Source organism: Chiloscyllium plagiosum, unplaced genomic scaffold (genome assembly GCF_037043375.1).
Source record: "Chiloscyllium plagiosum isolate Xiang-an unplaced genomic scaffold, Cpla_swu_hap1 HiC_scaffold_25, whole genome shotgun sequence".
Lineage (NCBI taxonomy): Eukaryota > Metazoa > Chordata > Chondrichthyes > Orectolobiformes > Hemiscylliidae > Chiloscyllium > Chiloscyllium plagiosum.
Window position 1 is genome coordinate 24,469,432 of NW_028270163.1, and position 24,861 is coordinate 24,494,292.

The 24,861-nt window shown below is 40.9% G+C and overlaps 1 protein-coding gene across 5 annotated transcripts in view; it reads right to left on the reverse strand.

Annotated features, from left to right (window-relative positions):
- The window catches only part of llgl2 (LLGL scribble cell polarity complex component 2), a 106,480-nt gene that overhangs the window by 55,706 nt on the left and 25,913 nt on the right, over nt 1–24,861 (reverse strand). For all 5 annotated transcript variants that reach the window (XM_088000514.1, XM_043714553.2, XM_043714552.2 and 2 more), the window contains exons 3-5: nt 11,689–11,807; nt 3,992–4,089; nt 162–243 (exon numbers count right to left, since the gene is read on the reverse strand). In XM_088000514.1, the coding sequence (XP_087856640.1) occupies nt 162–243; nt 3,992–4,089; nt 11,689–11,763 (255 nt within the window). In that variant the 5' untranslated portion in view covers nt 11,764–11,807. The remainder of the gene's footprint in view (nt 1–161; nt 244–3,991; nt 4,090–11,688; nt 11,808–24,861) is intronic.

Here is a 24,861-nt window from a genome sequence, read left to right on the forward strand (position 1 = left end):
AGTTAGTAATGTTGGACTTGCACTGAAATGAACATTTCAAATCAATGTAGCCTTCGGACCAGTACAAAACGGGAAAGAAAGTACAGAGGATAGAGAGGAAAAAAAAAAAAGTGTGGTCCTGAAGGTGAAAAATAGAATGAGGAAGACAGTTGAAACATTACCGGTTCTGGTAGAAAATGAATCTGGGTAACAGCTGCATTCTCCTCATGCAAGCCCATGATCTCCACCTCAGGTGCGCCGTAGCTACAGCCACAAATTAAGGACAACAAATTTCAGCACAAACCCTTCTGTGACATTTAACTCCAATATCTGAAGTACTTCAAGCCCTAACAATGAACTGAGGAGGATCATGACACTGCACAATGTTTTATGTATTTTATGTACGCTTTGAAATTGTGCCCACAAACATATAGGTCATTACACACATTAGGGAGAATGTCAGCATAAATTTTCCTCCAGTTAGCAAAAACAGCCATTAGCTACTGTTTTTTGTTTCCAGTCACTTGGCCCATTCTGTATCCATGTTGTTACTGTCCCTTTGACTTTGAGCTCTAAACTTAAATAAAGCTACAGATTTGAGCAAATGCTTTTTGGAAATCTGTATAGATCATACAAACAGCATTACCCAAAAACAAAACACTATTATCCCTGAAAAAGAATTCACACTGGCTTTCCTTAGCATCAGTTTTGCTCAAAATTCTTGTTTTGAGAAATCTTCCCCACCCGTGGAGTTAAATGGACTTTCTGTAGTTGCTTGGCTCATCCTTACATCAAGTAGTTTCAAGGACTATTCCCAAATCTAACAAATGTTTGAAAAGCAAAAATGTTCTCTGCCAGTTATCCACCTCTTCTCCTGAAAATTATCAAGGCTGCAGCAGTGTGTGCGCACGCACAGCAGGTGGAGGGGTGCAGGATGTGAAGAAACACGGAGAGAGATTGGGGGTAGGGAGGAACAGATAGGATCCTGAAATCGAAAATCATGGATAGAATCCTCAGAAGAGAGGAGTCACTAATATTCAGGAAACATAAAATGGGAGGTTTGAAGATACAATTAAAAGAAACATGGTCCAATGTGAAATCTGGCATGGACAAGTTGGACCAAAGGATCGGTTTCTGTGCTGTACTTCTGTATGACTCTAAATAGTGAGTTGGTCTTGAGTCTCCAGCGCGCCATCCTGTGTGTATTTTTAAATCTCTTTATAATCTTGGATCTCTTTAAAATCTTATGGTAAAGCCCTGCATACTGTTGTCAAAACAGACACCTAGGAGTTCAGCTACATAGTTCTTTGAAAATTGTACAACAGTGATTAAAAGGTGGCAAATGAAGCATGCTTCCCTTCGTTGAGGATATGATTTAGGACAGAATTTTGAATTTGTACTGGAATTTGGTGAGGCCACTTTCAAGTACTGTGTGCAGTTCTGGTTGCCCTGCTATATTAATAAATTGGAGAAGGTTCAGAAAAGATTTACCAGGATGTTGCCAGGACTAGACGGTTTGAGTAACAACAAAAAGCTAGAGCTTTATTCACTGGTGTGTAGGAGGTTGAGGGGTGATCTTCTACAGGTTAATGAAATCATGAGGGGCATTGATAAAGTGAATACTAAAGGAAAGGAGAGTTCAAAACTAGGGAGCATATTTTTATGATGAGTGGAGAAAGATTAAAAAAAAGGATCCAAGCAGCAACTATATTTAAAAATACACACAGGGTGGTTCATATATAGCATAAACTGCAAGAGGAAGTAAAAGATGCAGGTACAATTACAAGATTTAAAAAGACACTTGGATAGGTACATGAATAGGAAGGGTTTGAGGGATATGGTCCAAATGCAGGCAGGTTGGACTAGTTTAGTTTGGAAACATGATTGGCATAGATGAGTAGAAAGGTCTGTTTCCAAGCTGTATGACTGACTAAACTTTATTTTTAAAAATTGCTGTTAGCAGCAGTCTCATGGACAACATTAGGAATGGACCAAAGATCAGAAAACTGCAAGCTGCACTTCCCCCTTTTGTTCTTCCCTCACAAACCTGCATTTTTCTTCTGCACTTACTTAAAACTTCTCCTTAATATTTTATCATTCTAACAAAAAGGTAACTGATCTGCAACAGTGGCAGTTCTTCTCCCCAGATGCCATACAGGCGGAATATTTCCAGTATTTTGCTTTTGCTCAGTGTACCAACTATAAAGTGATCTCGGATAAAGTGCAATAAAAGGCTTTCAACAAATCAATTAGGAATGTATCGCCTGTTCAGTGCAACAGATGAGTTGCATTCACATTGTTACCTGACATAGCATTTCAAGCATGGGGTCAGTCCTCCAGACAATCTCTGTATTCTCCAATCCATAGGTACACATATCTTAGAGATTGTTGAAAATTCAAAGGGAGCAGCACTCCTCAGCTCACGTAGCAGGACAGTGTGGTACCAGTCAGTTTCAAGCTGCAGACTACAAATATATGGCTCAGCTCCTGGATTCACAGGAGTAAACTTCAGTGGAAAGCTCCAGGGATAGTGGGCTTTGTGACAGAGTTAAAACAAATGGGAATTAAATGCAAACCTGGAAATGCTGTGAGAAAAAAAGCAACTAGCACATTGGGCTTGACCACTGTCAAGTTGCACATAATCACCATGTCAATCATTTTTAGCAGAGCAATAAAGAATTTTAAAGGCCTCATGATATTAGAGAAGTCTTTTGTTTACACTACAGCAATTTCTGGGGTTAAATAGCAACCGGTGGGGAAGAAAATCAAGTTTCAGGCAGTTAAACAAAAAGAAAAAACTGGCACCTAGTGCATAAAATGCCTGCTGTTGGCACAGAGACTCAATGTTACTGCACAGGCAACCATTCAACATACCACTGCTTTTACTCTGAAACAAAGCCATTGACCTAGCTCAATTCAGTCACCCGAAAGTGTTTTTTTTTCCCCCATAGGCAGTCCCTGGGTCACAAATTGGTTCCATCCTGGAATCCATTTGCAAGTTTAGTTTCACAAAATGCAGGACAACATAAAAAGGAGCCATTCCCAAGTGCAGGGAATGCACATCTTATGTTTAAATGTGTTGCCCCTCCATAAGATCACGTCCATAAGTACCAGCGTTCATAAGTTGGATATTCGTCAATCACGGACACCCAGTAGGAACCCATTCTCTTTTAAAAGCTGTGGACCAATGTTAGCCTCCACTGAAATTGCATATGAAATTCCAGATAGTGAATTTCATATGGAAGCAGATCTTTGCATTTCAATACCCTCTTCCAATATTGGTTCAAGATCGGATTTCTCCAAAGCACGAGTAGTCAGGGCCAACAGATAGTTAAGCTCTAACAGGTCAAATAAGAGGTAAAGGTGTTGTTTATGTAGATGGTAAAGCTCAACTTCAGTGCTGCTCTGAACACCATACACTGGAAACAATGCAAGTTTTTTTGATGCTTTCAGTCAAGAGATAAACGCATGGTCCAGTACTCTGCAATTCAACCAAAATCAGTGAGAACTTTTAGGTAACTTTCTGAAGCTTCTACAAAATTATTTTTGTTATTCACTGTATATAATTCAGGTTTGTCAGTTGCATGCAGATAGAAAGTGACCAAAGGGAAAAAAAATGTTGTGAACCTGGAGCTCCTGAGCCCCATTTCTCCAGTTATATTTATCATAAATAGCCAAAAGCTCTTTCGGAATCTATGACCTGGAGTAATAAGAATCACTTCCCTTACATATTTCACATCATAATCAAATGGAACACTTCATCTAGCACTGGCCAGGATCACTGATGAATTTAGTTGAAGTAAATCAAAGTCGAAATCTCAACAACTTCCCAGATTGCTGTGAAGAACAAACCTCCAACTATATCCAAAGGTCCTTTATTTGCAGTTGTGGTTACTTGAGGACAAAGCTTTTCATTGTGCCTCGTACACATGACGATAAATACAATTCAACTCACTTGTAAATAGAGGCAAACCAATCAAACACAGTTTTAAATTGCATGTGAAAAAGATACATCTTGAAGGCGCCCGATCGGCTTCCAATGGCCATGAGCTGGAGACTTGAACAGTAAGCAAGAGCACTGGGCTGATGTGGAAATCCATGCTCCACAGTCTGGAGGAAAAATAAGAATGGAGAATTGGTACACAACCGGGTTAAATGTTCAAGAAAATTTCACACGACAGTGAGTGACATTCTGAGCAGATGTTAGTCAACCCGACCACACACTAAGAACAGAGTGTTAGATGTACAACTTGAAGTCACACCTCTGACAACCAGTACATTGCCTTGTAATAAGATTATCCAACTTCAGAAATAGCTGAAATAAAACAAAAGAACTGCAGATGCTGGAAGTCTGAAACGAGCGACTTGACTAACTGGTTTAAAAATAACTACTTGTTCAGTGTCTGGAATTGAAAACCAGAAAATCTTCCATCTCTCAAATAGATATTTTTTAAAGCAGTACTGGGTGGTGGCACGGTGTACAATATCCCACTCCAAGTATTCTAATGCTAGTAGATGTAGCCCCAAACGTTGCATTCAACAAATACATTCTTCCATTTCATTGATCGAATATCATTTTAATGACACCGTTGTCCTTTGCCAAATTGCATTTCACTACACACAAGCAAACACACGGCTGACTGAGCAAATTGATGAAATTACCATAAAGCTACTGCTTTTATCCCATCAAAATGTGGAAATAACCATTACTCATGACTTCAACAGATAAACATTAAATAGAACATGAAAGTAACAGTAATTTTAGTTTTAAACTAGCTTGGTTTGCAAAGAACTGGGCTGAATATTGGTGACACACAGCATCAGGAAGGGGGAGGGATGTCAGGTGGACACTGTTCCAGGAGGCAGTCACACTTTGGTTAGATACCAAGTATTGATATGGCTAGTCCAGTTCAGTTTCTGATCAACATTTAAACAACTCTTCTCCCCAAAAAGATATCGACAGTCAGACAGGGGATTCAGCAATGGCAATGTCATTGAATGTCAAGGGCATTAAACAAAACAGAACTCTGCAAGACAAAAATCGCTGGCTTGCTATCAAGCTGTGAATAAATGGGCTTCTGGTGAAATAAAATCACAGTTGAATATATGGCTTAAAAGATTAGTTTGGAAGAAAGGTGTTCAGATTCATGGGATATGGGCCCTGCACAGAACTGCATTATTGGGTCAGTCTCCAGCTGAACCACTTGCAGTATACTGGTGAGTCAGATAACTGATCTAAAACAAGCTTTTGAAATACATCATGGTGTACCATCACAAGGAGAGATGCAGGAAATAATGGAGAATACCAAAGCAGCTCATGAGAATCAGAGCGGGATAGGAAGAGATACAGCATGCAGACATGAGTCAAAGGCAAATAAAAAGGTCTGAGTAGGGAAACTTGCCAGAAGGGGAAGGGGTTGGAAAAAAAAAGGGTGTTCTGAAGGGCAAAGATATGGGTGTGAAACGAGGGGAATTTTTAGAGATCAGTGGAGTCTTCGTTTGAGAACCAAAATGCAGCATCAACTCAATTAAAGAACACTTACAGTTCAGGGAAAAGGCCCTTTGGCCCTCCAAACCTGAGCCGATCCAAATCCACTGTCTAAACCTGTCGCTCAATTCCTGAGCATCTGTATCCCTCTCCTCCCCACCTACTCATTCATCTGTCCAGATGCATCTTAAATGAATCTACAATGCCTTCCCGTACCACCTCTGCTGGCAACACCTTCCAAGCACCTACCACCCTCCGTGTAAAGTACTAGCAGTGTATATCCCCCCCTTAAACTTTTCAGCTCTCACCTTGAAAGCGTGACCTCTCGTTATAGAATCCTTCATCCTGGGAAAAAGCTTATCTCTATCTTCAGTGTCTATACCATTCATGATTTTGTGGACCTTAATCAGGTTCCCCCCTCAATCTCCTTTTTCTAAAACAATCCTAACCTACTCAACTTCTCTTCATAGCTAGCACCATACCAGACAACATCCTTGTAAATCTTCTCTGCACCCTCTCCAAAGCATCCACATCTTTTTGGCCACATCTGTGGCGACCAGAACTGTACACCATATTCCAAATGCGGCCGAACCAATGTCTCGTACAATTTTAACATGACCAGCCAGCTCTTATACTCAATACCCAGTCAGATGAAGGCAACCATACCATATGCCTTCTTGACCACTCTATCCACCTGTGCAGCAACCTTCAGGGTACAATGGACCTGCACTCCCAGATCTCTCTGGCCATCAACTTTTCTCAAGGCTCTTCCATTTACTGTATAATGTGCTCTAGAATTAGACTTCCCCAAAATGCATCACCTCACTTTTGCCTGGATTGAACTCCATCTGCCACTTCTCCATCCAATTCTCCAGTCTATCTATTCCAGATCATTTATGTATATTACAAACAAGTGGCCCCAGCACAGATCCCTGTGGAGCACCACTGGTCACCTTTCTCCATTTTGAGAAACTCCCTTCAACTACTACTGTCTCCTGTTGCTCAACCAGTTCTTTATACACCGAGCTTGAACACCCTGCACACCATGTGACTTCACATTCTCCATTAGTCTACAATGGGGAACCTTATCAAAGGCCTTACTAAAGTCCATGTATTTAACATCAACAGCCCTTCCTTCACCTAACAATTTGGTCACTTCCTCAAAGAACTCTATTAAGTTGGTAAGACACTATCTCCCCCCACAAAACCATGTTTCCAATTCATGGAACAGGCAACAAGAACTTTGAAGAAGTCACTGGGAGATGGTTTTTATGACCCTTGAATATTTCAGTCTCTCAGCTATAACTAGTTTAGAAATAATGGGATTTTGAAAAAATGCTGAAATAATTATGGGGAAATTGAATGTATCAGCAAATAAACAAGGCTTTACAAAAGGGAAAGCATTCTTTAACATCAAGGTCGTAACAAGATAAAAGGGGAACATGCAGACAGACTATTTAGGTTTCCAAAGAGCAGAGAGATACTTCAAAAAAGCTAACTATATATTGGGGTGATACCTTAACCAAGGCTCCTGAGACAGCACCTTCCAAACCACAACACTGCCATCTGGAAGAAGAGCAACAAAATTTGGAACACCATCTTCAAGCTCACTCCAACTCACTCACCACCCTGACCTTTAACTGTATCATTGCTTCACTGCTGCTGGATCAAAATCCTGAAACTCACTCCCCAATGAGAACTTACACCAAGTTGACTACACCAGTTCAAGATCACCACCACTTCAAGGGATGGACAATAATTGATGGGCCCAGGCAGTGATACTTACATCCCACAAGTTATCATAGATAGAGAGTCAGTTACTACAAAAGAAGTCTGGATTGTTATGAAGTTGAAGGTATGTACGAAAGCTTTAGAGAGAGTGAAGGCTGTTTTGGCAGTGAGAGTTTGCAAGGAGACTGACTAGCAATCTCAGTATTGGAAAATTGAAAATATGTAATATTTGGCTGTCAACTGGATACCTCCATTTTTTTGCCCACGATTTGAATTCAACCAGTTTACATTATGCTCCAGGATACTAAAACCCAATTGAATTTGAATTTTATGAGTTTTAACAACATTGAACCAATGAGAGGATCTGATGTTTGGTCTGTAAATAAGCTGGCATTTTGAGAGCTAGCCAGAGACAGAGTGACCAACTGCCATCATCAGATTGACTATCTGAAAGAGACTTTTAAAAAGGTACCTTCTTCAAAAGACACATTTTTTGCAGCAGAAGACCAAAAGACAACAGAGATTAGATTAGATTATTTACAGTGTGGAAACAGGCCCTTTGGCCCAATAAGTCTACACCGACCCACCGAAGCGTAATCCACCCAGACCCATTCCCCTACATCCCCTACTATGGGCAATTTAGCATGGACTATTCACCTAACCTGCACATTTTTGGACTGTGGGAGGAAACCAGAGCACCCAGAAGAAACCCATGCAGACACGGGGAGAATGTGCAAACTCCACACAGAGTCGCCTGAGGCGGGAATTGCACCCGGGTCTCTGGTGCTGTGAGGCAGCAGTGCTAACCACTATGCCACCGTGGAGGAAGACCGACATTGGAAACGTCAGCGACTGGTTTTAAAAGTAAAAGTTGCTGTAAATTTTAATATGGATCAATATATTCTTATAGTAGAGTGGGAAGTAGATAACAGGAGGCATAGATTTGTAAAATAGTTTGTAAACAGTCACTCATTCTTTAAACAGATTATGAGGAGAGGTGAGCTTCTCTGAGAGTTTGGTTAAATTAGCAGAAGGGGTTATTGCTGTGTCTAACAGGAGAGTTTTCAGATAAATAAACTAATTCTGTGAAATGCCACAGGGATCAGAATTGGGGCCTCAACTATAACCAATTTATATGGACGACTTGAAGGTATCAGCAAATTTAGCTAGGAGTGAAATTGGAAAGCAAGCTGTGAACTTGGTGTGTCAAGCATAGAGGCGTTTAAAAAAAAAAGGGTTGTAGACTGGTTAAGGGGTTTCAAAAAAAAAAAATGGACAAATGAATATATTTATGGGAAAAAATGAGAGGGTGTTCACAACGGCAGGTAGAATATAAATATTATGATTTCCTATGGACAGGCTGAAGAACACAATAGTAGGAGTCTGCCCATCTTTGAGGGATTGAAATGTTGGCATGAAGATCCAGCAACTAATTGGAAAAGCAAATGGATTATTGCCTTCTCTTACAAGGGGGCGGTGGTGAGACTGAAGAGCAGAGAGAAGAAAGTAGAGATTGTTTTGTGCAATTGTACAAAACATTCACAAGTGAAGTTGGACTATCACGTACTGTTTGATCTCCCTACTTGAGGGATATGGTTGTATTGGAAGCAGTTTAGGGGAGGTTCACTGGGCTAGCTCCGGAGATAAAGAAAGTTACCATTTATGAGAACTGAAATGAATGAATTGGATCTGCATCCAAAAGGAGTTTACAAGGATTGAAGTTGAAAAGGTGACCATACCGAAATGTCCAGAATTCTCAGAGATTGGCAAATTAAATATTGAGGATGCTTTTTTCTTGTGGGGGAAATCCAGATCTCGGTGGCACAGTCTGAGTAGGAGATTAGACGAAAATTGATTTCAGAGGTATCATTTGTGGAGTGGTTTTCCCTAGAAAGTAATGGCATCTGGGCTAATAATATATTCAAGATGGAGCTAAAAGAGATTTTTGATAAACAATAGAGTCAAAGGTTATAGGAAAAAAAGCTAGTCTAACAGCCACAATTAGATCAAGTGATTTTAATCAAAAGGACACCAAATAGGCTTAATTTGTCAATTGGTCTATTACTGTTCCTATTGTTTAGGAATCTAAGTCCTGTTGTAATACCCAAGTCTTATTTAAGAAGATACCTTCCTTCCTCTCCATGTGCTGTAACCATCTGCCAAATGATCTTCAAAAACTAGGATAGCACGGCGGCTCGGTGGGTAGTACTGCTGCTTCACAACCCCCGAGACCTGGGTTTAATTCGAGCCTTGGGCAACTGACTGTGCTGAGTTTGCACATTCTAAGATGGCTATGTTGTCCTTGGCTTTTTTCAAAAGTGTTTTACAACACACAGGTTCTGAAATGTCTGGTTTAATCTACTTGAAGCAGCTTTTATAAAAAGTTTTTTTAAAAAAAACTTATACAATCAAAGAGGAGTGGCTAATTCTCCCACTTTTCTGGGATTTGGTTTGGGTTTTAGCAGTCTGGCTGTTCAGAGTATGCAGTCAGTCGTTTTGAGGCTGCTGGTCAAAGCAACAGCGACATGAAAGGAGGTGTTCCATTCTGAATCTGTCTACCATCTCTCGATCTCTCCTGTAAGACCCTGTGTGTGATTTTCTCCTTTATGCAAAGCAGTGTTAGTGGGGTTTGTTCTCAGCACTCAGAACAGCATGATTAGGTTGAGATTGTCAGTTTGGTTTTCGGATAGGTTAGGTTATTCTATAGTCTGTTCTCTTTTGTTTGTGCTTGGTTTGGTAATCTTGCAAATAAATTCTGATTTGTTTAAAACAGAGCGATTGGGCCAGCTGCATCACTACTGGAATACCTACCTTACACCTCCTTAAAACAACTAGCAAAGTTAGGGTCCGGGCTACTTTTTTGAAATGTTTTGAAGGGGTCTGGCATGATCCATGACAGACTGGGGGCTCTTTGCGGGATTTTTTTCTGTGGTTCCAAGACAGCGAGTGGTGGATGCTAGTGTCTTTTGTTCCAGGTGTTGATTTCAGATGGTTTAAAACAGTGCTTGGGATAGCAATAGCTCTTTCAGTCACTAATCTTTTTTTTTGGGGGTGGAAGAAGTGACTTTGGGAGTTTTACAAGAGGTCAATGAGGCCAAGCTGCAAGAATTAACAGACAGACACAGTCAGGGGTTGGAGCTGCCTCCTTCCACGAGGAAAGGAGAAATAGCTCAACATTTAAAAAATTGCTGAAAACGCCATCGGAATATTTTGAGATAAGGGTAGCACAGTGCTTCAGTGGTTAGCAATGCTACCTTGCAGCACCAGGAATCCGGGATCGGTTCTAGCCTCAGGTGACTGTGTGGAGTTTGCACATTCTCCAACTTCTGTGCAGGATTTCTTCGGGTATTCAGATTTCCTCTCACAATCCAAAGATGCGCAGGTTAGCTGAATTGACCATGCTAAATTGACTGTAGTGTTCAGGGATGTGTAGGCTCCGTGCATTAGTTAGGGGTAAACTGAGTTAAGAGGTTTGGGGAATAGGTCTGGGGGGGATTACTCTTCAGAGGGTCAGTGGGGACTTGTTGGGCTGAAGGGCCTGTTTCCACACTGTCGGGACTCTATGGTCTATGAACTACTGACACTCAAAATGGCCAACTTAATAAATACCTTTACCGCAAAACAAAAGTGACCAAAGAAAGAAACTGTTTAATTCCAATTAAAAACAAAAAAAGTGTCAAGATGTCAGTACTTGAAATCAAGCATCTTGATCTGCAAGGCAATTAAGTGATTTAACAGAAATGAGACTGATCCCTTCTATCATAGTAATCATTTACAAGAAAATCAGTTTGAGACAGAATGACAAAGAAGCTCATTAATAGCATAGCATTGAGCAACTGAGCCAATATGATAAACTAATTCACTTGCCAGTAAAAGGTCATTCCATGTATTATCCTACACAGGCGTTACAAAAAAAAATAGAAGTCATAGTTTATGGTAGCACACTCTTCCTTGCATTGCTGAAGGAGGATTTCTTTGTGGTGGCAGTTCATTTGTACACAAAACTGAACAGAAAAAAATCCCTTTGACTTTCAGTCTGATCTTAACTGGTTTGGTGGCAGATCAGAGGCCTCTATCATGGATTGAAGTTCCGGCCCATGATTTCAGGTAACTATTCAGTGGGAGAATGAGTGCTGCACTGCTCAGGGACATCATTGGAACGTAGTGTTGAATATATTCAGTTGAAGTCCATGGGATTATCCGAAGAGCAGAAAAGAGTGCCTGCTGTTTGGTTAAAATGTATTTCTCAACTAGCACTAAAACAGATAATCTGGCCATTCATCTAAGACGCCCACTGATAAGCTGTTGCATTTCTCTATCCAATGACACCCAATAGAATGAGTACACTGGACAACAGAACTGGACTGAACTCTGGTAACAGGCTAGGCTCTCAAACAGCCAGTTAAACATTTTCAGCAATCTGCCAAATACAAAAAAGAACAGAGCCCAGCAACATGACATGTGGAGGAGAATTAGAGAAGCTAACTAACCTTGTTAAATTGGAACAGGTCCTGTTTGATGCGCTCCCGGTTAAGCTCATGTCCGTGTCTTCGGAATCTCTTCATTGTTCTAGTTTAGTAGAGGGAGCACAGCTATCAATTGTTGGTTCCTGGAAGGGGGAAAAACAAACAACAACCTGGATGGTTAAATCATAGAGGCTCCTCCCCTTCCATCTGTCCCTATGACAGGTATTCTCAGATGCACTAAGCCCTACACAGGCAGATCATCCAACATTCTCTTTGTCATATACAGGCTACCAAGATGACATCATTCTTAGTTGGCCAGCATTCAGTTACCAATCATTAACTCAACTCAATGTTTACAGAAGCACACATCAAACACAGTGCTTCTAATACTCTTAGGACATCTGATATGCTATATAATCAGTTATCAACATAACCAACATTGCCTTACTTATTGGACTCTTCTTTCATTTGTGTTATTTCCCTTCTAGTGCTTACCTTCCTGAAGGTGTTGGTCCTGGCGATGGCTCAGGGCTACAGGAACTAGTTGGTGTGCCAAAGACTACTAATAAGATATGATCCCTATTCATGGATAGCAATGGTCAGTACAGGCCCTAGTCTGCGATTCAACAACCAGTCAGGACTCAAATGCAGAGTTGTGTTGCAGTGATAGGTTGTAGTTAGCCAAATTGCAGCTCTCTGTAGCAGGTTCTGCTCTCATTTAGATTTAGCTTCACATACAACAGTTGTATTCCAGCTGATTATCAATGCATTCATTCACACCAGAGTTTAAAAAATGTGAATAAGAGCAGCATAATCTGGGACAAAGTCCAGCAGATATTGATTCATGCTCAGTAGCACAATATACACCCAGTTTCTAGTACGATTACTCATGGGACCAGAAACAAGAATCCAGATTTCCTTCCCTTGTCATGCAGCAGAAAAACCTATGGAAGAATCCATTCCCCTTCTCACCCTAACGTGCAAATGTATACCAGCCTGCAAGCTAACATTGCTCATGCAGCTTGCTTCCTCCATCATCCTAACTCAACCATTTGCTGGGCCTGCACAGTTGTGTGCGACAGGAAAACCAATCTTCTTAAGTCTAAGATATTCCTTAATATTTAATCTTTTCAGATCCATAGACAACATGTATACCTAGCTGACTCACTTCTGAGAGCTTTTAAACCCTCAATACACAATAAATTGAAGGCCACCAACTGACCCTGGAAAAAAATCAAGAGCATTTAGCAAGGTACATAGTTTAGCAGAAATTACAGTTGGAGACAGACACAGGAACAACCAGGTAATCCAGGAGTGGTAAACACATTCAATGCTGCTAGGCATGAGGCAAGTCAACCCACAAATGAGGCCCATCTGTTACAGGGAAAGTGAACAAGGTGAGTGAGTAAGTGATTGAGTGAATGAGGGAGTGAGTGGAGTGAGTGAGACATACACACAAAGGGCAGCAGCATGGGCCATGAGCAACCGTATCTAGTATTAATTTACTCCCCAGAAGACTTGAGTTTTACCTCAACTTGAAAAAGTTTCAAGTACTCAGTTTAAGTTAACACCAGAGGCATTAAAAACATCTTTCTTTCTGCTTCTGATAGTACATGTGCTTAGAGGCACTAAGTGCTCCCCTATTTCCATGACACAACTAAATGCAATCTTTTATCGCAGCTCACTACCATGACTAACAAAAAAAAAGGGTAGGACTTAGTAAATGATTCACAACATGAATGTGTAGTATACCCTGTAAAAACAAAATCACCAAAATGTTCCCCTAGTGCTGAGAAAGCAAGAGTATTTTAATGGTTCATTCACCTGTGTTGGCAACTAAATGTATCTTGCAAGACAGCAAGTGCGAGAATAGAGAGATGATCTTATACCCATTGTACAGAGATAGAATTATTGGAGATTGTGACTAAATTTAAGCACGGATCAATGTCGGAACAGAAGTGGCTGATCGATCAGCCAGCATCTGGGGACAGACAGACAACAGTAGGTTTAGTGGAATTTCTCACTCCCTGACCAACTGTGCTTCCAGCTTCAGACTTGTGACAATTTCTTTTAAAGTACTGTAGAGCCCAGGCAGGTTGTAGTTACTAAGCAGCTGGTTAGAATGCTCACTGCAGAATTAAATCAAAACTTGGCGAATTCAAGAGCCAGTGTGACCATTACATACATTTATATAGAACAAATCGTATTTCAAGTTCTCAAAATTGAGAGCTGGCAAGTTGTGTTGCAGGACAATTCTGCTTACTGTTTTTGAAAATGCTCTACAATACATTGTCACATGCTCAGACAGAAGAATGACCAGGCTAGTTTCTGTATACTGCCAGAGGTCTGCGATTGTGCCAAGGAGGACAGGGGACAGGGAGGCATAAACAATTCTTACTAGTCTGCTGCACCTAATTAGATTCTTACCCATACAGCAGTTTCTTATCCTCATTTGCCAAGGACTTGTATCTCAAACATCAGAACACAGAAGCAGGAAGGGGTGGGTCATTTGGCCTGGTCTACTAAATAAGATCTGCTACAAATGTTTTGGAGGTGTAATGAGCAGGCTAGATAAAAGGAGAATCAGTGGACGTGAATTATTTGGATTTCCAAAAGGCCTTTGACAAGGTACTGCACAGAAGGCTACTAAATAAGCTAAGATGGTGTTAGCATCTAGGTAGTAGCAGGGAAAGGGGATTAGCTGACTAGCAGAAGGCAAAGAGTGGGGATAAAGGGGCCTTTTCCAAGGTGGCAGCTAGTAACTAGTGGAGTTGTGCAGGGGGCAGTGTTGGGACCACAGTTATTCACAGGACAAATTAAGTGATCTGGATGAGGGGAGTGAGGACATTGGTACGAAGTCCGCAGACGACAGATAGGTGGAGGGACAGGTGAATTTGAGAGAGTTGAGACTGCAAAAAAAAATACTTGGACAGAAAAGATAGTGGGCAAAGAAGTGGCAGATGGAATACAATGTGGGAAGTGTGAAATATTACATTTTGGGAGGAAGACAATATTTTCTGTACTGGGAAATACTTCAAACATTTGAAGTGCAAAGGGAGTTCGGAGCCCGAGCTCAGGACTCTCATAAGATGCAGATTCAGTTGGCACGTAGGAAGGCAAATGCCATATTAGCATTAATTTCAAGAGGGGTAGAAAACTTAAGCTCAGCAGTACATCCCTGCTCAAGTAATGCTCTGGTTAGATGGCATTTGGAATTTTGACAGCAGTTTTGGGCCCCATAATCAAAAGGGAGCACGCGTTGTCATCAGACAGGGTCCAGAAGTGGTTGACAAATTATTCTGGGGAATGAAAGGTTTATCACTGAGGAACAGTTGAGGAACAGTTGAGTTTGTACTGAGTTGAAGGACAAGGGGAATCAGATTGAAGCTGACAGAATAGAGACAGACCTGGGTAGAGTGGACATGGAGAAGTCATTTCAATTAGGAGGAGGAGACACTAGGGCCCATGTGCATAGTCTCAGTGAAGGGATGACCATTTAAAACTCCGATGAAAAATTTTGCCTGCCAAAAAAAACATTGTGAATCTGTGGAATTCACTGCCAGAGGGCCGAGGAGGCCAAGTCATTGAACGTATTTAGGACAGAGATACATCAGTTATTCATTGGCAAGAGGATCAAGGATTATGGAGAGACAGCTGGACAATGTATATTTCTCAAACTCAATCAGCTACAATAGATTGGCAAAGCAAAGCAAACCAAACTATGGGCTGAATGGCCTAATCCTTCTATATTATGGTTGATTAATTGGGGTCTTCAATTTGGCTGCCTGCCCCTACTGCACCCAAAAACAAAACCTAGACACCCTTGTCTCAAAAATCCATTTCAAAAATTCCATGTGAACATAGTAAATGGGAATTTTTAAAAGACAGAAAATAAGGGTTATGCACAAGCTTAACAGGATTGTAAGTACTAAATTGTCACAAATTGCAGACAGCACTTTCCTACCGTGGGCAGCATGGTGGCACAGTGGTTAGCAGTGCTGCCTCACAGCGCCAGAGACCCGGGTTCAATTCCCGACTCAGGCGACTGACTGTGTGGAGTTTGCACATTCTCCCAGTGTCTGCATGGGTTTCCCATGGGTGCTCTAGTTTCCTCCCAAAGATGTGTAGGCCAGGTGAATTGGCCATGCTCAATTGCCCGTAGCGTGAGGTAAAAGGGGTAAATGTAGGGGTATGAGTGGGCTGCGCTTCAGTGTGGACTTGTTGGGCCAAAGGGCCGGTTTCTACACTAAGTAATTGAATCTAATCTACTAACAAATCATTATGTAGGAGGTATGACATAGCAGGCTACATGACATGTACGTATTCAAGACCTGCCAAAACCATGAGCTATGGCTGTGTTGGAAACTTCATCATAGAATCATGAAATTTGCAGTATTACTCATAACAGCCGATATGCAACCATCAATCCTAGTTACCCTCTGATCAACTTATTGACTATTATTACACACCTCAGGAGCAAGTGGGAATTGTACCAGGGCCTCCAAGCTCAGTAAGGAACACTGCCACTGTGCTCCAAGAATCTTTGGTCCAAATCCCACTTTCTAGTTCTTGGTGCAATGCTTCATAGGTCATCACCTATCCAAATACTTTTCAAACAGAGGGGATATCTGCCTTGACTATCTGTTCAAGCGCAGTTTCAGATCCCCAGCACTTAAACTCATTCGTGTAATAAATTATGCTAATATTCTATAGTTATCGATGGGGCAAGGGCAATTATAATGCGATCAGGCAAGAACTAGGATGCATAGAATGGGGTAGCAAAATGCAGGGGATGCAGACAATGGAAATGTGGAGCTGGTTAAAGGAACAGATATCACGTATTCTTGATAGGTATGTCCCGGTCAGGCAGGGAGGAAGTGATAAGGTAAGGGAACTGTGGTTCACAATAGAAATTGCATCTCTTGTTACGAAGGAGGTGGCTTGTATGTTGATGAGGTAAGATGGTTCAGATGAGGCGACAGAGTTACAGATCAGCTAGGAAGGATTTATTAAAAAAACTTCAAGAAGAGCAAAGAGAGAGGACACGAGCAGTCTTTAGCAAATAGAATAAAAGGAGAACCCTAAAGCTTTCTATCGGTATGTGAGAAATAAAAGGATGATTAGGGTAGGAATAGGGCCAAAGACAGAAGTGGGAGTTTGAGTGTGGACCCTATGGAGATCAGAGAGGTACTAAACGAACATTTCTCATTGGTTTTCACTCAGGAAAAGGAGAATATTCGTGAGGCGAAAAATGAGATACAAGATATTAGACTAGAAAGAATCGAGGTTAGTTACGAATAGGTGTTATCAATTCTAGAAGGAGTGAAAGTGGACAAGTCCCCTGGGATGGATGGATGGGATTTATCAGAGGATTCTCTGGGAAGCTAGGGAGGAGATAGTAGAGCCTTTGGCTTTGATATTTGAGTCGTCATTGTCTACAGGTTTAGTACCCGAGGACTGGAGGATTGCAAATGTGCCCTTGTTCAAGAAGGGCAGCAGAAATGACCCAGATAATTATAGACCAGTGAGCCTTACTTCTGTTGTAGGAAAGGATTAAAAGATTTGATTTCAGATAGTCAACGTGGTTTCTTCAAGGGCAGGTCGTGTCTCACAAACCTCAGTTTAGGATGCATTTTGTGAGAAGGTGACCAAGCATATAGACGAGGGTAGGGCAGTTGGTGTAGTATATATGGACTTCAGTAAAGGCCTTTGATAAGGTTCCACATGGTAGGCTGTTGAAGAAAATGCAGAGGCATGGAATGGAGGGTGATTTAGTAGTTTGGATTAGAAACTAGCTTTCTGAAAGAAGGCAGCGAGTGGTGGTTGATGGAAAATATTCAGCCTGGAGTCCAGTTACTAGTGGTGTGCCACAAGGATCTGTTTTGGGACCATTGCTTAGCATAAATGACTTAGACGCAGACATAGGTGGATGGATTAGTAAATTTGCAGATGACACTAAAGTCGGTGGAGTAGTGGACAGTGTGGAAGAATGTTACAGGGGGGCTTGGATAAACTGCAGAATTGAGCTGAGAGTTGGGAAATGGAGTTCCATGCAGCTAAGTGTGAGGTGATGCACTTTGGGAAGAACAACAGGAAGGCAGAGGACTGGATCAATGGAAAGATTCTTGACAGTGTGGATGCGCAGAGGGATCTTGGAGTCCATGTACATAGATCTCTGAAAGTTGCCACCCAGGTGGATAGTGCTGTTGAGAAGGCATACGGTGTGTTAGGTTTCATTCGTAGAGGGATTGAGTTCCGGAGCTGCAATATCATACTGCAACTATACAAAATGCTGGTGCGGCCACACTTGGAATATTGTGTACAATTCAGGTCCCCAAATTTTGGGAAGGATGTGAAAGCATTGGAAAAGGTGAAGAGGAGATTTACCAGGATGTTGCCTGGTCTGGAGCGAAGGTCTTATGAGGAAAGGCTGAGAGACTTGAACTTATTCTCATTGGCAAGGTGGCAGCGCAGAGGGGATTTGATAGAGAATTACAAGATGATCAGAGGATTGGATAGGGTAGACAGTGAAAGTCTTTTTCCGAGGATGATGATGTCTGCGTGTACGAGGGGGCATAACTACAAATGGAGGAGTGATAGATTTAAGACAGATGTCAGAGGCAGGTTCTTTACACACAGAGTGATAAGGGTGTTGAATGCCCTACCTGCTAATGTAGTCAACTCTGCCACATTAGGGGGATTTAAACAATCCTTAGGTAAGCACATGAATGATTTTGGGATAGTGTAGGGGGACGAGTTGAGAATTCACAGGTCGGTGGAACATCGAGGGCTGAAGGGCCTGTTCTGCGCTGTAATGTTCTATGTTCTACTTGACAAATAATGTGTGACTTGACATGCAATGATTTGGATATGCCGGTGTTGGACTGGGGTGTACAAAGTTAAAAATCACAACACCAGGTTATATTGGAAGCACTAGCTTTCAGAGCGTCACTCCTTTAGCACCTGATGAAGGAGCGACGCTCCGAAAGCAAGTGTGCTTCCAATTAAACCTGTTGGACTATAACCTGGTGTTGTGTGATTTTTAACTTCGACATCCAATGATTTCATGGTAAATGCAGGTTGATGTAAATGAGCGTTAGTTAAAACTCACTGTCTCATGGTCATCAGTCGGGCTGGGAAGTTTGTTTTTAAAAGAATGTTTTGTTGAAAAGGCATTTTTAAGATTGCATTTTAAAAATCAGTGTTCCATTTCAAGTTGGGCCACGGAATCTTGCATAGTTATCTCCGTAATGGGGACTAATTACATATTCCATGTAAAAAGAAAATGCAGCTCCAACCTGGGTTAGTCAATTCTGAACTTCGGTTGAGTATATTTTCCCACTGGCTACTGTCAGGAGCAAGTACATTTAACATTCTAAGATCAAACAATGGAACCTGGCATAAAATTTTCTAGAATCAAATTACAGAATTAAGCCACTTTAAACTATTGTGCATGTGCTTAAGCAAATTAGCTAGTCCAATTCACTCACGTCCAAGGTAGTCCCGCAAGCTCTGATAACTATTCCACTTCCTTTTGCAAGTCTCCGTTACCATTACATTACCCCCTGTCACCATTACATACTAACTGTGCTTCCAGACCTTAACCGCTTAGATCTGAACATTTTCATGTTCTTTAGCCAATAACCCTGAACAAAAAAAAATGCCCCAGTTCCCAATTCTTCCATCATTTGCAACAATTTCTTTCAATCTAGTCTGTCCACACTCCATGTGAGATTTTCTATGAAAAGTTCTCAATTTTAATCCCAACCATTAGAACTCCAACTTCTCCAATCTAACGATAAAACTAACATTTTTAATCCTTACAAGCATTCACAATGTTTTACACCTTTTCCTGATGCTTGAATTCTATTCCTCAACATTTTTGTTTACAGCTGTTCTCCTACTATTCACACTTCAGCTGAACAGATGGTTTCGCTTTTCTTCCAGTAGCACTCCCTTTGCAGTTTGAAAGCTGTCAATTCCTCTCCTTTCCACATCAATACAGAACATGTGCAGATTTCAAGGCAGGGATCTCCCACGTGCTTCAACAATACACAAAATATATAGCATTCGTTTCAGAAAAGGGAACTCAACAGAAAATGAAATGTGGAATTCTAGGTAACAAAAGGGGCAGCCACACTGTGACTATGTAAGGGGTTAGAAATTAAAAAGCTCGGCAGATTGACGGGTATGGTGTTAATGATAGGAAGGGGTAAAGGCCATTGAGAAAATAAAGACAAGAACTTTAAAGCTAGAGCCAGTCAAGTAGGTCAAATTAACACAGGGTTGATGCAGAAATAGAACTTGTTTTAAGACAGGCAGTACTTTGTGGCCTCAGGTTTACAGAGATTGGAAAAAAAAAGGGGGCACTTGGCTAGGAGAGCATTGAAATAGTCAAATCTAAATTCTCACATCTTCACTACTTTCCTGCCTTAATCTTTGCAAGGAAGGATTTTCAACTTCTATCTCATCTAAACTTAGCTTGCTTTCTCAGTTTGGTCCTGTTCCTTCACAATCACTCCTTGACTTTGTCATCTCACATGGCCTCAACTCTTCTCATATAAGAGACAGAAATAAAACCTAAATCTCTGATCACTTTGTTTCACACTTCACCACAAACATCTGTGCCTGCTCTTGGAAAAATGAATTCACTTCCACATACTTCCAAAATCTGTACATCCATCTTTGATTTTCTATTCACAGTAATGCTGCTGAAACTGTCACTCTGCTCAAAAATCACATCTTCACCATAGATATTTAGTAGAGCACTAGTATTGCAACCTAGCATTACCATCAAATATACTCTCAAGTAGAAAAGGGACATGCTTGAATGTTTATGTTAGGCAATTAGTTTCGTCATTCATCACCTACCCTCTTCATTAAGAAATCACTCCTGGATACTAAAATGCATTTGAGTGTTTATTCTACAAGCATGCAATGTTCTGCCTCCCACTGATGCTGCAGTTACTATACAGAGAGTTGTAGGATCAAGGCTCATCCAAAAACCTTCATTTAAGAGCAATACAAAGTATGAAAGCTAGTCTGCCCTCCCAGGTGGATGTCAAAAAGTCCCCTGACATTATTCAGGAGCAGTTGGTAAAGCCTTTATGTAATACCCTTAAATAAACAAGTAACTTATCACTGTACTGAAATGCTGGCTGTTTTTCCTCAAACATCACTTATCTGCTGGGCACAGACTAGCTGCTATTTCTCCCTCCACCATAATGCAACAAGTCTACTTCACTTGATGGCTTTGAAGCAATCAGACTTCCCAAAAAGAGTATAAAAAGCATTATGCGAATTAAAGTTCTCTTGACATGCAAGAACTTGCATTTATATTCAAAACCATCCCAAGGCACTTTGCAAGAGATAGATAAAAAGGCTCTAAGTGTTGTCAGACTTGGATTAGACTTTTGGAACAAACTAAAAACTTCGTATCACACTCTGCTTTGGACACTTGATTCATTTTACAAGCTTATCACCGAAATGATTTTTGCTTACATTTGCAATTACATTGCTGCTTTGCTCAAGCTGTATGGGCTAAGGGTGGACATGCTGTCACCCGAAGGCATTTAAGAAGTAGCATTTGCTGGCAACAAGTAGCTGATTAGATCATCAAGTTGTGACCAGTTTAAAAAGGATGACAAGAGGCAGTATGACATTAACTAACTAAAATGATTAGCTGTTGGAAAGCTGAACAGCTTGCTTGTGAGAATGGCACTACAGAAGCCTTCAGACAGTGCAAAGGGAAGATGGTGTGGTCCTCTCAAAATTCCCTAAGCCTGAAGAATGCGTTTAAAATCAATAAGAAATGCTACAATTACATATGCTAACCATCTGTCTGCTGCAGAAAGGTGACAAAAACTTGGAGAAGGGAGAGAGTTTGAGGAACAAGTCCTGGCAAGCAAAACAACGATCATTTCAATAAAGCTCTGCAGACAGGAACCAGTGAATGGCTTTCCCAGTAATTTCCTCTCCATCTATAACACCAATAGCTTTTTAAAAAGCTGTATGTGTGTAGGGAGAAGCTTTATAAAAAGGGTTAGAGTTTTAAGTGTTCAAGTTATATCAACACTAGATTCCAACTATAAAATAAACAACTATTTTCAATTGATAGTAGTTCATCTTAAGTACAGAAACTGAATCGGAGTTTTCTGTTAAGAGTCTAATCAGACAGGTAGATTGAGAAAAAGTGTGCTGGAATAAAATGAACTCTATAATGAATCGGAATAGTGAGGAGTTGATCTCGAGCATGCTACCCCAGTGATGTGTGAAAATGGGTAGGTTTTACTTCCTCATGCATAATGATTATCTGGTAAGGGTTCTGCTTGAATAAAGGAACTTTCGAAAGGAATTGGACATGTTCTGTGTTCTATGTACTTGGAAAATGTTTTATAGCATGATGGGGAAATATCAGGGAAGAGGGACTAAGTCAGATAGCTCTTTCATGAAGCCATTCCACAAATTCCTCCAATATTATGTCTCAAATCATTTGAAGATTCCTTCTTTAGGAGGGAACCAAACAACCATCTCATGGCTTAAATGCTTGGTTTAGTCACTTGACGGCTGAAATGTATTGAACTGTTTTGAAAAACCAAATTAGGAAAGGGACATTGCTTAACTGGTTGCACTTTTGAGAGAAGGTCAAATTTCTACCCTGAACCAGGCAAGCCAGGGTTTTCCTTTCAACCAAACAGTTATCACCATCCTTAGTTTAATGATAAAAATAAGGTACACAAAATAAAGACTCACTTTCTCCTCGAAGATTTCAACCTACTGCGAATCCTCTTACAAGGATGCCTTCCTTGAAGAAGCTCTCTGCCTCTCTCTACAAAGATCTCAGTGAGTCCCTCTCTCACTGCACACCCCAGGTCATCTCCTCTGCACAGAAGCCTCCAAGTCCCTCCTCCCTACCTTTTATCTTCTCCTGCTGAACACTCTCTGCTCATTCCTGAAGAAGGGCCTGTGCCCGAAACGTCGAATCTCCTGTTCCCTGGATGCTGCCTGACCTGCTGTGCTGTTCCAGCAATAAAGTTTCAACTTTGATCTCCAGCATCTGCAGACTCACTTTCTCCTCGAAGATTTCAACCTACTGCGAATCCTCTTACAAGGATGCCTTCCTTGAAGAAGCTCTCTGCCTCTCTCTACAAAGATCTCAGTGAGTCCCTCTCTCACTGCACACCCCAGGTCATCTCCTCTGCACAGAAGCCTCCAAGTCCCTCCTCCCTACCTTTTATCTTCTCCTGCTGAACACTCTCTGCTCATTCCTGAAGAAGGGCCTGTGCCCGAAACGTCGAATCTCCTGTTCCCTGGATGCTGCCTGACCTGCTGTGCTGTTCCAGCAATAAAGTTTCAACACAAAATAAAAGACTGGATTAGTCTGAAGAACTAAAGCATGCTGGCTAACCTACCAATACTCCACCATTAATGACAAACTAAACAATGATCTAACTAATGAAGTACTTAAAAATTCTTTTGAATTTTTTTTTAAAAACTGTGTCAATCATTGGGCCAATGTAACATCAGCTTCTAAAAATTGTCAAGTGAGATCACAAAGCTATCCAACTTCCCAAACAAACAGTCTCTTCACCTCAATTCTTGTCTACAGTCTCTTCCTCATTTAACCCCATACCTTTATTAAAAAGGAACGGCTCAGATTCTCACTTCCACATATGGGGCAGACGTTCCTCTCATTTACTTCAATCAGGTATTTTCCTGGGACTTTTTTGGTGCTTAAGGGCAAACCACCCCCAAGTATTTTGAACCTTGCTTTCAAGAAACTCAGATTTCAATGGATTTCCAAGAAAACAACTTAAAAAGCAAGTTATGAAACGCTGGCCTGAAGGGCACTTGTGAAAAACTAATTCTAGTATAGAAATGTTTGTACAAATAGTTTCATACATTATTCTATGATTCAGAACATACATTCAGAACAGAGACTTGCTGGAAAAACATGGATGATTCCCCAGAAAACAATAGCCACAGTTGAAATCAGCTGAACAACTTGAAAAGGAGAGATTACAGAATATAGATGGCAAACATATTACCTCCTGGCTGTAATTCAGAGTTGGCTTGTCATGCTTGTTTTGTAAATGGGAAAAACTGGCAGTTAACGGTAGAACGGGTCAAATATCAGTTCCAAGTTTTCAGCAAAAGTTTAACTTTACTAAGCTACTCGAAAAAAAAAACAAGCATGCCATGAAGACAACATGTGAAGGAGCCAGTGTTGGACTGGGGTGGACAAAGTTAAAAATCACAACACCAGATTATAGTCCAACAGGTTTATTTGAAAGCACTAGCTTTCAGAGTGCTGCTCCATCAGGTGGTTGTGGAAGATAAGCTCATAAGTCACAGAATTTACTGCAAAAGACCAGTACCAAACAGTGAGCTACTGAAGAAACCTGGATTGTTCAGTCTTCCATCTTTCAGAATGGTTTGCAGGTTCGGTTCATTAACATGTAAATCCCAGAAAGTCTTTTAAGTCACCTTTGAGATAACTTAAGGTTTTATAACAAAAAGGTGATATCTGAGTTCAGAATGCATTAAAAGGTGTGAGGTCTGAGTTAGTCAGTACCCCAAACTTGAATCAGATTGGTTTTATTTCCAAAAGTAGGAATTTATAAAAGATTACATGGATTGGCTGACAATAGATTGTGCTTTTAGAAGAAAAATAGCATGTATCTGCAAATACAATAGCTCTGCAAATATAAATTCACCCCATAGACCTGTGCAAGTGTAGTGGAGTCATGTGTAGTGTGACATAAACCCAAGGTCCTGGTTGAGGCCATCATCACGGGTACTGAACTTGGCTATCAACCCCTGCTCGGGGGAGGGGGAGGGCACACGAGAATTTGTATTTGCAGATTCATACTATTTTGCTCAAAAAAAAGCACAGGCAGTCAATCCACATTATATTTTCTAAACTGCTACTTAGCAAATAGAAACAATCTGATGCAAGATTGGGATACAAACAAACTTTGACTTAACACCTTTAATGCATTGTCTGAGCTCAGACGTAACTTGTGTGTATAAAAAACCCTTGCTACCAAGAAGGGAACTTAAAAGTAGTTCTGGGATTTACATATTTATGAACTGAAACTTGCAGCCTATTCTGAAAGGTGGCAGACCTTTCACCAGGTTTGTTCAATATAATCACTATGACACTGTAATCTTCTGCTTTAAAAAGTCTGTGCCTTA